This window comes from Trichechus manatus, unplaced genomic scaffold (assembly GCF_000243295.1).
Source record: "Trichechus manatus latirostris isolate Lorelei unplaced genomic scaffold, TriManLat1.0 scaffold00013, whole genome shotgun sequence".
NCBI classification, from domain to species: Eukaryota; Metazoa; Chordata; class Mammalia; order Sirenia; family Trichechidae; genus Trichechus; species Trichechus manatus.
The window spans coordinates 20996659-21010069 of NW_004443949.1; the positions used below are offsets into that span (position 1 = coordinate 20996659).

The 13411-nt window shown below is 36.0% G+C and overlaps 1 protein-coding gene across 10 annotated transcripts in view; it reads left to right on the forward strand.

Annotated features, from left to right (window-relative positions):
- MYCBP2 (MYC binding protein 2) overlaps positions 1-13411 on the forward strand; it is a 308219-nt gene that overhangs the window by 208406 nt on the left and 86402 nt on the right. For 9 of the 10 annotated variants that reach the window (XM_023726707.1, XM_023726708.1, XM_023726712.1 and 6 more), the window contains 4 exons: positions 4828-4883; positions 8165-8280; positions 12200-12297; positions 13098-13214. In XM_023726707.1, coding sequence (XP_023582475.1) covers positions 4828-4883; positions 8165-8280; positions 12200-12297; positions 13098-13214 — 387 coding nt within the window. The remainder of the gene's footprint in view (positions 1-4827; positions 4884-8164; positions 8281-12199; positions 12298-13097; positions 13215-13411) is intronic. The other variant, XM_023726710.1, reaches the window with a different exon arrangement.

Sequence of the window (13411 nt, forward strand, 5' to 3'; positions counted from 1 at the left end):
AGACCTGGAGTTAGAAAACCAAAAGGGAGGAACATGCTCAGCATTTCCCAAGCTGAAAGAACTAAAGAAAAAATTCAAGCTTCGAGTTGCAGTATTGAAGGATTCTATGGGCAAAGTATTGAACGATGCAGGAAACATCAAAAGAAGATGAAAGGAATACACAGTCACTATACCAAAAAGAATTGGTTGACATTCAGCCATTTCAGGAGGTAGCATATGTGCAGAAATTGATGGAATTGAAGGAAGAAGTCCAAGCTGCACTGAAAGCATTGATGAAAAACAAGGATCCAGGAATTAACGGAAAACCAATCGAGATGTTTCTACAAATGGGTGCAACGCTGGAACCGCTTGCTTGTCTATGCCAAGAAATTTGAAAGATAGCTACCTGGCCAACCGATTGGAAGAGATCAATATTTGTGCCCATTCCAAAGAAAGTTGATCCAACAGAACGTGGAAATTATTGAACAATATCATTAACATAAGTAAATTTATGCTGAAGATCATTCAAAAGCTCTTGCAGCAGTACATCCACAGGGAACTGCCAGAAATTCAAGCCAGATTCAGAAGAGGATGAGGAGTGAGGAATATCATCGCTGATGTCAGATGGATCTTGGCTGAAAGCAGAGAATACCAGAAAGATGTTTACCTGTGTTTTATTGACTACGGAAAGGCATTGAACTCTGTGGATCGTAACAAATTAGGGATAACATTACGAAGATTAGGAATTCCAGAACACTTAATTGTGCTCGTGAGGAACCTGTACATACACCAAGAGGCAGTCGTTTGAACAGAATAAGGGGATACCACATGGTTTTAAATCAGGAAAGGTGTGCATCAGGGTTGTATCTTTTCACCATATTTACTCATTCCATATGCTAAGCAAATAATGCAAGAAGCTGGACTTTATGAAGAAGATGCAGCATCAGGATTGGAGGAAGACTCATTAACAACCAGATGAAACAACTTTGCTTGCTGAAAGCATTGAGGTCTTGAAGTACTTACTGATGAAAATCAAAGACTACTGCCTTCAGTATGGATTGTACCTTAACCTTAAAAAGTATAAAACCTGTTGCCGTCAAGTAGATTCTGACTCATAGCGACCCTATTGGCCAGAGTAGAACTACCCCATAGGGTTTCCAAGGAACACCTGGTGGATTTGAACTGCTGACCTTTTGGTTAGCAGCTGATCTCTTAAGCATAAAGAAAACAAAATCTTAACAACTGGACCAATAAGCAACATTCATGATAAACAGAGAAAATATTGAAGTTGTCAAGGATTTCATTTTACTTGGCTCCACAATCAATGCTCATGGAAGCAGCACTCAGGATATCAAACTACATATTACAGTGGGCAAATCTGTAAAAGACCCCTTTAAAGTGTTAAAAAGTAAGGATGTCACCTTGAGGACTAAGGTGCGCTTGACCCAAGCCATCCTATGTTCAGTTGCCTGATATGCATGCAGAAGCTGGACAATGAATAAGGAAGACCGAAGAAATGATGCCTTAGAATTATGGTGGTGGTGAAGAATATTGAATATACCATGGACTGCCAGAAAAACGAGCAAATCTGTCTTAGAAGAAGTACAGCCCGAATGCTCCTGAGAAGCGAAGATGATGAGACTTCATATCACATACTTTGGATATGTTATCAGCCCCTGAAGAAGGCCATCATGCTTAATAAAGTAGAGGGTCAGCGAAAAAGAGGAAAACCCTCAGCAAAATGGATTGACACAGTGACTGCAACAGTAGGCTCAAACATAGCAACGATTGTGAGGATGGTGCAGGACCGGTCACTGTTTCATTCTGTTAAAAGTAGGGTCACTATGAGTCTGAACCAACGCGACGTCACCTGACAACAACAGGTTGATGAATAAATAGATGAAGTGAGAATAGCTGAAGACAAAGTGAATGTAGATAAGGCTTTGAAGATGTTTGGCTCTAAAAAGAAACCGAGGAACTGGAATCAAGTGAAAGCTTTAGAGTTTGAGGTTTAATATAGAGAGACATGTTTGAATGCTGATGAAGAGACAATTGAGAGAAAAGAAACAATGAAGTTACTGAGGGAGGTAAAAATAGTATCTAGAGCTCTGGTGGAGGGATTGGCCTTAAATAGGAGGAGGGGTGCCTCTTTCAGAAAGAAAATAATTAATACAGCTGATGGTAAATTTTTACGTTGTTCAGCCAAAAGAATTATTTAAAATAGGATCATCTGCTTTAGGTTGGAGATATGTAGGGGGCGAGTCATAGGATCAAGATTTTGAAACAAAGAAAAATGCAGTAGTCATTATAGAGATTGAAAGAGAGGACTGATCAGAGAAGATTTATTAGACATACTTAAAGAATCAATTGGAATTGGAGATCATATGTTACAATGCAGTATGGGTCATATGAGCATGAATAAAATAATCCTTTGAATTGATCAGGCAAAGTTTGGCCAGATAGTTCAAGAAAAGAACAGCGGGACGATGGAGTTGAGTATATGGTGGTTTAAGAGAGGTCATTTGAACCTAAATTGGTTCACAAAGGAAGGGAAGATGGAAGAGGTTTCCAGAGAGAAAGTTGGGGGTGAGGGGTAAAAGGAACTAGAAGTCTAAGAATAGGTGTAGGAGGCGTTATTGAGGCCGACAACAGTTGTTTTTGTTGTGTTCTGGGGTTTTTGTTGTTTGTTTTTTAATTTCAGAGATAGAACAATCCTGGGTAATGTCATAGATCTGTGATGTGTTGTGTGAGTGTCTGAAATAAAGTTACGTCAAGATTATTGAAATTGAAGAAATCAAGGAACTGAAAAGCTGAAATTTTTTTAATGGTTGTCCACTGGCTATTGAAGAATTTGAAGCTAAACATTCTCATTCATTTCAACTTTTATTTAAGGAATTTATTTTCTGGTGCCCTTGCCTTCCTAATCATTCTTTTAGTTTCATATGAACCTGCTTCAATTTGTATAATTTCTTTTGAAAATAAATAGTGACCAGAACTGAATGTAGAATTTCAAGAATGTTGTGAGTGGCACAGGATTAGAGCAGTTATAGGTAACCATTCCCAAACTGTCTTGTTGAGATATTACTCCATGTTCCAGGAAAGGAGATTATCTTGTATCAGTCATTCACAGAACCTATATGCCCATCTAGTAATGAGACAAATATTGTAGAGGATGGAAAAGTGAGATATAGTGTGTTCTTTCATAATTAAATGTAATAATATGTATCTGAGGGAAAGTGGCAGAGTGGAAAAAGACAAAATCCAGGAGCAAGGAAACCTGGATTTTCCTGCCAGTAACACCTTTGTAACCTTGGTAAAGGTTTAATCTTAAATTACATTTTTCTTATTGGTTCCTTTTGATAGGTGAAGGCATATTTTTTTTAAGAAAATAAAAAGAATGGGGAGGAAGGAAGGGGCTTGTGAGCAGGTGTGGGTGTGTAAGAACAATAAAAGTTAGCAGTGGATGAGCAGTTGGAGAATTTGACCTGACCATTGAAAGATAATGATTAATTTGGTCATATTGCAGGCATGCAAAATACTGAGAATAATATGACAAGTTTTGTGTATCTACAGCCCATTTTTTGTCTTAACATTTCATCATAATTGTTCAGATGTTTTTGTAATTTTTATTAAGAAACAGATTGTTACCAGTACAGTTGAAGCCCTCTATAAACCCTTTCCTGGACCCATTCCCACCCCTTCATTAGAGGTAACAACTATCCTAAATATATATATTTTTATATTTTTGTATTTTACTGATACAAATATATCTATAAGGAATATATTTAGAATTCTTTTGTATACTTTGAAAGTTTACAAAAATGGTATCATGCTGTACATATCATTTTGCCTGTTTTTTGCTCAGCATTGTTTTTGAGGTTTAGCCATATAGCTCTAATTCATTCATTTTAACTGCTTTAAAGTATTCCATTGTATTACTGTTCTATAATTTATTCATCCATTCTCCTATTGATGGACATTTAAATTGTTTCTAGTGGGGGCTTTGCTATTATAAAGTATACTGCAACACCCATACCCATTGCCGTCATTGAGTCGATTTCGATTCATAGCGACCCTGTAGGCCAGAGTAAAACCGCCCCATAGGGTTTCCAAAGAGCAGCTGATGGATTCAAACTGTTGACCTTTCGGTTTGCAGCCCAGCTCTTAACATCTTTATGTATGTTTCCTTTTGTGCCTCAGCGAAAGTCTGCAATGTGGAATTGCTGGATCATAGGGCATGCACATTTTCAACTATATTAAATGTTTCCAAAACTTACACTCCCACCAGTGATACATGAAGGAGCCAGTACTTGGTTCTTACAGTACAATTTGATGACTCTGATATGATTATTTTGTTGTTGTTTTAATTGGCATGTTCTTGATTTCTAGTTTAGTTGAGCAGTTTTTCAAATGTTTATTGTTCATCCAAATTTCTACAGTGAGTGATCTTTACTCACTTTTGTTTTATTTCTCTCTTTTTTATTCACTTTTTTTTACATATTATGGATGCTAATCCCATTTCGGTTATATGAATTACAAATCCCCTCCTCCGAGGTTGAGGTTGATCTTTTCATTTTCTTTGTAGTATCTTTGTTTTGGACAAATTTTAAATTTTAATGTACTCAAAAGATATTCTCTGTTTTTTTCTATAAATTTTTAAAGTTTTGTTTGGTCTTTAGCACACTTAGAATTTATTTTTGTAAGTGTTGTGATGTACATAATTGAGTTTTTTTCTTTTTCTCCTATTTGGGTAGCCAGTTGTCTTAGTAGCATTTAGTGAAAATTCTATCATTCCATTAACTGATAATGTTTCTAATGATTTTTATCATTCTTACTGGTCTCTTCAAGGTTTATGAAAATTATTCATTTGAAGAACTGCGTTTTGCATCACCAACTCCTAAGAGGTAAGGATCATTTTCTCAAAGCATAGCCAAAACATGTGTTATCAACTGCTCGCAGCTAAAATCTTGCTGTATTCCAACTTCACTGTCTGTAAATATATATTTTATAGCATTAAAAAAAAAAAAAATTCCAGTAGAGATTTTCTACATATTTAATAATGTGTAGATCCACAGATAGAATATATTTATATTCAACTGAAATATTGTCGATATGATACATGATACTTAGGTAGTAGAGAAAGAATAATTAGTATCTGAAAATGTATAAAGTGGTTTAGAGTTGGTTGATTTGCTTGGGTTTTATTTTTTTCTTTTTGTTGGTTTTATTTTGTTTTTGTTATTTTTTCCAATATTCTTTTTCTCTGTCTCCCAATGAATTGTAGAGAGATTTCAGTGTGTGTTGTGCTTGTGTTCTGTTGTGTTGTCTCAGTTTTTTAGCCCCTGACTAATTCTGTTAACTCCAGATTTAAGCAGACTATTTGACTTAGTATTTTATTTGTTTATTATAAGAAGTAATTTTTAAAATAGATGCATGGTCAAAATGATTAGATGGATTATACTATTGGAGAGACCACCTTCACAGAAAATTTTAGAAGAAGTTTTGCATTGAATCTGAAAAGCATAATTACTTACAGATTTCATTGTATCACATGACATTAGAAATTAACTGATGACTTTGAGTTTATTTTGGCATATAGCAAAATGGAATTTTAATGCTCAGTCTAGAAAGTTTTCTGTCAAAATATTTAGATTTTAAGGATGTATATTTGTCCAGTAATAGGGAAGTAGCATCTTGTCTCTGGCTTAATCGTAGTTCTAAAATTTCCTCTATAATAGAAGCATATGACTTTGTAAATAAAAATGATTTATAGCATGTTAATCAAGAACAAATTGACCATTTTCCAATAGATACTTTTATATACACTGAACATTTTGCATCTAATTAAAGTTATCTCATGTCTAAGTAAATTCATTTATTCATTCAGCAAATACTGTTAAGCACCTGCTATATGGGAGGCACCGTTACAGGCTCTGGGGTACAGTTATGAACAAGATAGACAAGGTGCTCATTCTCTTGGAATTCACATTCCTGTGGAAAAACAAACTTTAAATAAGTAAACAAAATAGTGGTAATAAATAGGGTTGTTTGACACAGAGTGATGGGAGAGTCAGGCTACCAAAGTATTAGATGATAGGAGAGGCCTGTTTGAGTAGGTGTTGTTTGAGTGGAGAGCTAGATGGTAGGTGGCCATTTAAAGACCTGGGGAAATTTCATTTAGGTAGAGAAAACCTGCAGTGGGTGGAGCTTGATTTCTTTGAGAAACAGAAAGATAGTGAGCAAGGGGGAAAATGATCAAAGTTGCGGTCAGAGAGCTAGACAAGGGCTATGTTATATTGCCCAATCTATGGACTGGTAATATACTGATACGCTAGGCTAAGGAGTTTAGATTTATTTCTAAGCAAATTTATTTGAAGGGTTTTAAGCAGGGCAGTGCTTAATCTGATTTATAGTTTTTGAAAGATCATCTGGCTTCTCTGGAGAGTGAATTGTAGGAGAGCAAGAATGAGAACAGATGAGTTAGGAAGCTATTACACTATTTTAGAGACTATTAGGAGGCTTGGACTGAGAATGGAAGGAAGTTAGCAGTGGAGATGAAGACATGTGGATAGATATGGGATATACTTACAAGGTAGAACCATCAGCCATTGCTGCTAAAATGGAAATAGGAAGTAAAGGAAAGAGAAGGAATCTATATACACCCACTCCTCACTTATCAACATGGTTAGGTTCTGAAGACCAGGGCATTACGTGAAAGTGGAGGATAACCACATCAGACTACAAAATGGAGGATGACTACATTGTTACATAACTGCCAAATTACGTCATTACATAACTGCCAAGCAACTGAGAATCATGGCTCAGCCAAGTTGACACGTAATCTTAACCATCACAGCCAGCGTTACTCTCGCCTCACACCTCAGCATTTGTTAACTGCCGCATGTACATTGTTAATATGCAAAATAGTCGGATAGTAGATTTTTTACTATTGTCGTAAATGTGACGTGTCAGATAATGAGATAGTTGGTAAGTGAGGAATAGGTGTATTGTCGGTGGCTGCTTTTGTACGACAATGGTTAGAGTTGTTTGACCCAAAAGCCTCTACTGACAGCTGGTAGAGATCATCCTGACTTTTACAAGAATCAGCAGCCTGAGGAATGAGTAGATGGTTTTAGTTCTGTTTTGTTTTGTGCGGGGATAAGGTCACTGGGAAATAACTCTTCTTTGGATATATTAAAATTGAGATGCCAAGGTGCATTTTAGCTATCTAAGTGGAGATAGTAAGTAAGCAACTGGAAACATCAGTTTGAAACTGAGCAGAGAAATAAACTTGGGAATCGTAGGGATAGTATTTAAAACTGGGCATAGTTGAATGATTAGGGAAAAAATGGTATGGAAAGATAAAGGAAGATCTAGACACAAATCCTGGGGCATTCCTTAATTAAACAGTGGTTAGAAGCGGTGGAGCCAAGAAATGACTGAGAAGGCCAGTGAAGTAAGAGAACAACCAGAAGCAAAAAAAAGGTAGCATTTCAAGAAAGTAGGAGTTGTCAACTCTCAAATGCATCAGCAGTTGCAGTGAAGTGGTAGGTACAAAAGCCTACTAGGGTAAGTTGTAGAAGATAATTGGAAATGAGAAAAGAGAGAGGGTGATTGCAGATGAGTCTTTATGTAAGTTTTGATATAAATGGTAGAAGAGAGATCTTATTGGAGAGGGCTACAGTATCGGGAGAGGTGTTTATTAAGGTGGGAGATTCTAAAGCTTGTGTGCTAAAAGAAATGATCTAGTAAAGTAAGAAAAATTGATGCGTGAGAGGGAGCAAAGTGTTGTAGAATGGAAGTCTTGGAAGGAATGAGATTCACAGCACAAGTGGAGTGGCTGGCTTCCTTTGTAACAGGAGAGAAGGCGGGGGAAGGTAGGTTTATAAATGTGATTGTGACTTTGAGGTTGTTAATATCTGATTGGTTCTCTTTTCTCACTGAAGAAAGAGGTAAGGTCATGATTAGCTGAGAATGAGGGAGAGGGGGTAATGGAGGTGTGACGTAAGGAAGAAGAAATGAAATTGAATCATTTTGGAGAGTAGGAAAACATACAGGACAGTAGGATTGCTAGACAGTATAATAATACAAACAGAAATTAAATGTTTATTAAAATATCTTAACAATTGTGTCAGCTGTTTAACCAAAAGTAAAATTTCCAATATCCATCTTAATATCTTTTCAGACCAAGTGAAAATATGCTGATTCGTGTCAATAACGATGGCAGTTATTGTGCGAACTGGACTCCAGGAGCTATTGGACTCTACACTATTCATGTTACCATCGATGGCATTGAAATAGGTATTTTATTTTTTTAAGTTGTGAGTCACTTTGTGCAAAGATCTAGAATCAAAATCAACTTTCTCTTCTAGTTTTGCCACTTAACTACTGTCATGGACATAGACAGGTTTCATAACCTATTTGAACTCTGTTTCCTCTTTTATAATGAGTATTTAATTGGTGCATTCCTAAGGTCTTAAAATTTTGTAATTATTATGATGCCAGTGCCATGACTCCTTTCCTCAATTCCGTAAGGAATCTCCTCTGTGTTGCTACATTACTCTGCCTACCCAGTCATCCCTCATGATATATCTGCCTTCCTCTCCTGGCTGTGAGCAGAGACCATCTCATTCCTCTCTGAATTTTCAGTCTAGCTCAGTGTTTGTCACATACTGGCTGCTCAGTAAATACTATTGAATTAATGATTTTTCTTTACCCACTACTAACTTTTGAAAAGCATATTGCTTTTACTTTGGGCATTAATCTTTTTCTTTCCTTTATTTTTAAACTCTGTATAACTAGACAAAAATAGAAAAAAAATTCTACATAATTGCTTATCGAATGTGTATTTTTAGAACACTTACCTTCCAGATGCTCCTCAAGAAAAAATGTTCCTATGATCAGATAGATTTAGAAAATCTAGTAGTCATACCTAATAGCCTTAGATAGTCATACAATGTATATTAACATATTAGGTACTCGGAAAAGTCCAGAAATTAAGAATCTTGGCTAACTTCGTTTAATCCTTATAATGGAACCTCTTGGGTATTGGGGAGAAGGACACTACATAGAGATAGAGGTAACACTGATAAACATTCCACCAAAATACCCTTTGGGTACTATGCTTTGTAGTGTATTTTGCAGTAAGGGTAAAAAAGTACTTTTATGTAACCATATCGAATATACATTAACATTACTGAATGGAAATTAAATTATAAAAAGCATGGAAAAAAGAAGATGTAGAGAATACACAGAGTAACTATACCAAAAAGAATTGGTTGATGTTCAGCCATTTCAGGAGGCAGCGTGTGATCAACAACTGCTGGTACTAAAGGAAGAAGTTCAAGGTGAACTGAAGGCACTGGTGAAAAACAAAGCTCCGGGAACTGATAGAATACCAGTTCAGATGTTCTAACAGATGGATGCAACACTGGAAGAGCCACCTGGCCAACCAGCCAAAAGAGATCCATAATTGTGCCCATTCCAAGAAAAGACAGCCAGTTGGAATGTGGAAATTATCAATGTCGTTAATATCACGTTAGCAGAATTTTGCTGAAGATAATTAAAAAACAACTGCAACTGTGCATAGACAGGGAACTGCTAGAAGTTTCAGCCAGATTCAGAAGATGACATGGAATGAGTGGTATCATTGCTGATGTCAGATTAATCTTGGCCAAAAGCAGAGAATACCAAAAAGATGTTCACTTGTGTTCTTGACTATGCGAAGGCATTTGACTATGTAGATCGTAACAAATTATAGATAACATTATGAAGAGTAGGAATTTCGGAACACTTAATTGTGCTCTTGTGGAATCTGTACACGGATCAAGAGGCAGTCGTTCAAACAGAATAGGAGATACGGCCTGGCTCAAAATCAGAAAAGGTGTGCGACAGGCTTATTCTTTCTCCATACTTATTCAAGCTGTATGTTGAATAAATAGTTCATGAAGCTGGACTGTATGAAGGAGACAGCGTCAGGTTTGGAGGAAGACTCATTAACAACCTGCGATATGCAGATGGCACAACCTTGCTTACTAAAAATGAAGATGACTTGAAGCACTTACTGATGAAGGTAAAAGACTACATACAGCCTTCAGTATGGATTACACTTGAACATGAAGAAAATGAAGGTCTTCGCAACTGGACCACTAAGCAACATCATAATATATGGAGAAAAGAGAAAAAAATTGATGTCAAGGATTTCATTTTACTTGGATCAACAATCAATTGCCCATGGAAGCAGCAGTCAAAAAATCAGATGGCATATCGCACTGAGAAAATCTGCTGCAAAAAAAACCTCTTTTTCAAGTGTTGAAAAGCAAACATGTCACTTTGAGGACTAAAGTGTGCCTGACTCAAGCCCTGGTCTTTTCGATTGCCTCACATGCGTGTGAAAACAAGACAGCGAAAAAGGAAGACAGAAGAATAATCGATGCATCCAAATTGTGGTATTCATAAAGAATATTGAATATACCAGGGACTGCCAAAAGAGCAAACAAATCAGTCTTAGAAGAAATGAAACCAGAATAATCCGTAGAAGTAAGGATGGTGAAACTTCATCTTACTTGCTTTGGACATATCAGAAAAGACCAATCCTTAGAAAAGAACCTTATGTTTAGTAAGGAAGAGGATCTGCAAAAACAAAGGTAACCCTCAGTGAGATCAACTGACATAATAGCCACAACAATGGGCTCAAACATAACAAAGATCATGAAGATTGTGTAGAAGTAGGCAACATTTTGTTCTGTTATACCTACAGGGTTGTCATGAGTCATAGCCGATCAATGGCCACAAACAACAACAATATACAATCAGATATATCAAATTTATTTGTACCATTCCACCTACCTTTATCCACAACCTTTGCTCTTCCCTGCTTTATTTCAGCATATCCACAAGGCTTTTAGTTCAGCAAACATTTGTTGGTTATGTGTAAGACATTGTTTTAGGTAAGACAGTTCCTATCTTCAAGTGTTAACAATTTACTGAGGCCAAATAAAATCAAATGAAGTAGAATGTAAGTAACAACACATAAGAGGTACATATTACAGACAGGATCCAAAAGCAAAGCAGAAGTACCCAAGAATGGCTTTATAAAGGAGATTTTTTTCCTCCAAAAATTTTAGCAAGCATAGGGTTTTTGTTTTTTTTTTTAATCAATCATCTCTAATAGTGGAATGAAGGAAAATGATACAAAGGAGATAAGAAAAATCCACTTACAGTGTATTTGTTTTTTGGAATGAGGCTGAAAAAAGTGATTCACATTTGCTTTTGTAATCATATATTTTCTTCCTTCCATTCCTAACTCAACTTCATCCCAAGGTAACCAAACTGTCAACAGGATGGGCGCTCCCTTGACTATAGATAATAATTCACTAAAATAATGATAATATTGATAGTTTATTGAATAACGGTAATTTATTGAAGGAGCCCTCGTGTCACAGTGGTTAAGCTCTCAGCTGCTAACCAAAAGGTCAGTGGTCCAAACCCAGCAGCCTCTCTGCAGGAGAAAGATGTGGCAGTCTGCTTCTGTAGAGATTACAGCCTTGGAAACCCTATGGGGCAGTCGTACTCCGTTCTGTAGAGTCACTATGAATTGGAATCGACTTGACAGCAATGGGCTTGGGTTTTCTTTTGTTTAAATATTTATTGAATGCTTAATATATGTCCAGCATTATTCTCAGCACTTCTTGTATATTTTAAATCACTTAATTCTCTTTAACTCTCACAACAGCCCAGTGAGGTAGGTGCTATTAATGTTCCCACTGTAGAGATAAAAAAGTTGAGGTACAGAGTCAAACGCTCAGTGGCAGATGTGGGAGTAACCTAGGCAGTCTGATTTGAGAAACCCAGCTCTTAACCACCATAGTACGCCGCCTCTCAGTCATAGAGATGAGTGGTATAGATGATGAGTATCTGAAGTTGTCAGATAACATTTAATCACATGAGGGTTTCTTTTCTTATTATTTTGAATTTTTTATTATCATTTCATGTTCTAGTCGAAGAGTGGGATCGCCTCTTTTTTCCTTGTACTCCTTAGACACCCCTTTCTAATATTTCTCTTTTTTAGCCTATCAAATTTCAATCATCATATAAAAGACAGAATTCAGAGATTTGTTTTAATTGCTTAAAACAGTCTGTGGATATTTATAAGATCAAGTTAAAGGATCCTCTCTCTCGCATTTTCTCAACTGCTACAGTTCCCTTCCTTTTCTTACAGATGCTGGCCTAGAAGTAAAAGTAAAAGATCCACCAAAAGGCATGGTACCACCTGGAACTCAGCTGGTCAAACCAAAGGCTGAACCTCAACCAAATAAGGTTAGGGTGGAATGAAATCAGAACTTGAATCGTTCAAAAAAATTTTAAGGGGAAAGTGCATTTTTATTCCGTTGATGCTTTAAGATGCCCGTCAAACATCTGATATTTTACCTGACTTCCGTATTTAAATTCTAAATATCCCTAAATAAGTTTGGAGGGTAGTTCATGGTGATGGTAATCATTTCTAAATTACGGAACTTGTACTTTTTGACTTGTTTGTATAATGTTGTAGTGACTTATAGGTATTGTATACCTTCTGTTAATTGAAATTAAAAAGCCTACTGAATTTTTTTGTATTAAGTTTTATTTTTGGTAGTACCTAGGGGCATTTTTTTAAACCTATAATTGGTAATTAGTGTAAAATTTTGAGGGTTAAAATATCCCATGCTATTAAAAGGAAAACTAATTTCCTAACATCTAGATAATAGGTATAGGAATTTTGGTAGACTGCTTTTTTAAAAAAAGATACAGGAAATGGAATTTGTATAGCACCTTTCTAAAGGGCAATAAATGACTCTTTTCTCCTTTTCATAGTATCTCTTCAAAGTTTGGGAAGAAGAAATATATATATATGAATAATTTTCTAAGTTTTTTCTTCAGCAAAGTACGTTTCGGTACTTAGAAAAATTCTGTCATCATTAGGAGTAAACCAGTTATTTTATAGAGGACAACCAACTACAAATAATTTTGGGAAACTTTCTCAAAAATATAGTATTTGAAATCAGTTTAATTTGATCTCTTCTTATAAGACCTCTACTCCATATTTTTCCTGTCTCACTGTCTATCTTTGCCTTTCTCAGGTTCGAAAATTTGTGGCCAAGGACAGTGCAGGACTCCGTATCCGTAGCCACCCTTCCCTTCAAAGTGAACAGATAGGCATAGTTAAAGTTAATGGAACTATCACTTTTATTGATGAGGTAATTTATTAAGAAACTTCTGGTAACAAAGTTTAGAAAGAAACTTTTTGCATTGTTTGAACAATAATATTATTAAATTTTCTGTTTGAATATATTTTAAGCAGTTCGGGAAATTTTGGGAAAATTGCTTTGTGAAATATATTGAGTGCAGTGGTTAAGCACTCTGGCTGCTAACCGAAAAGATTGGTGGTTGGAAC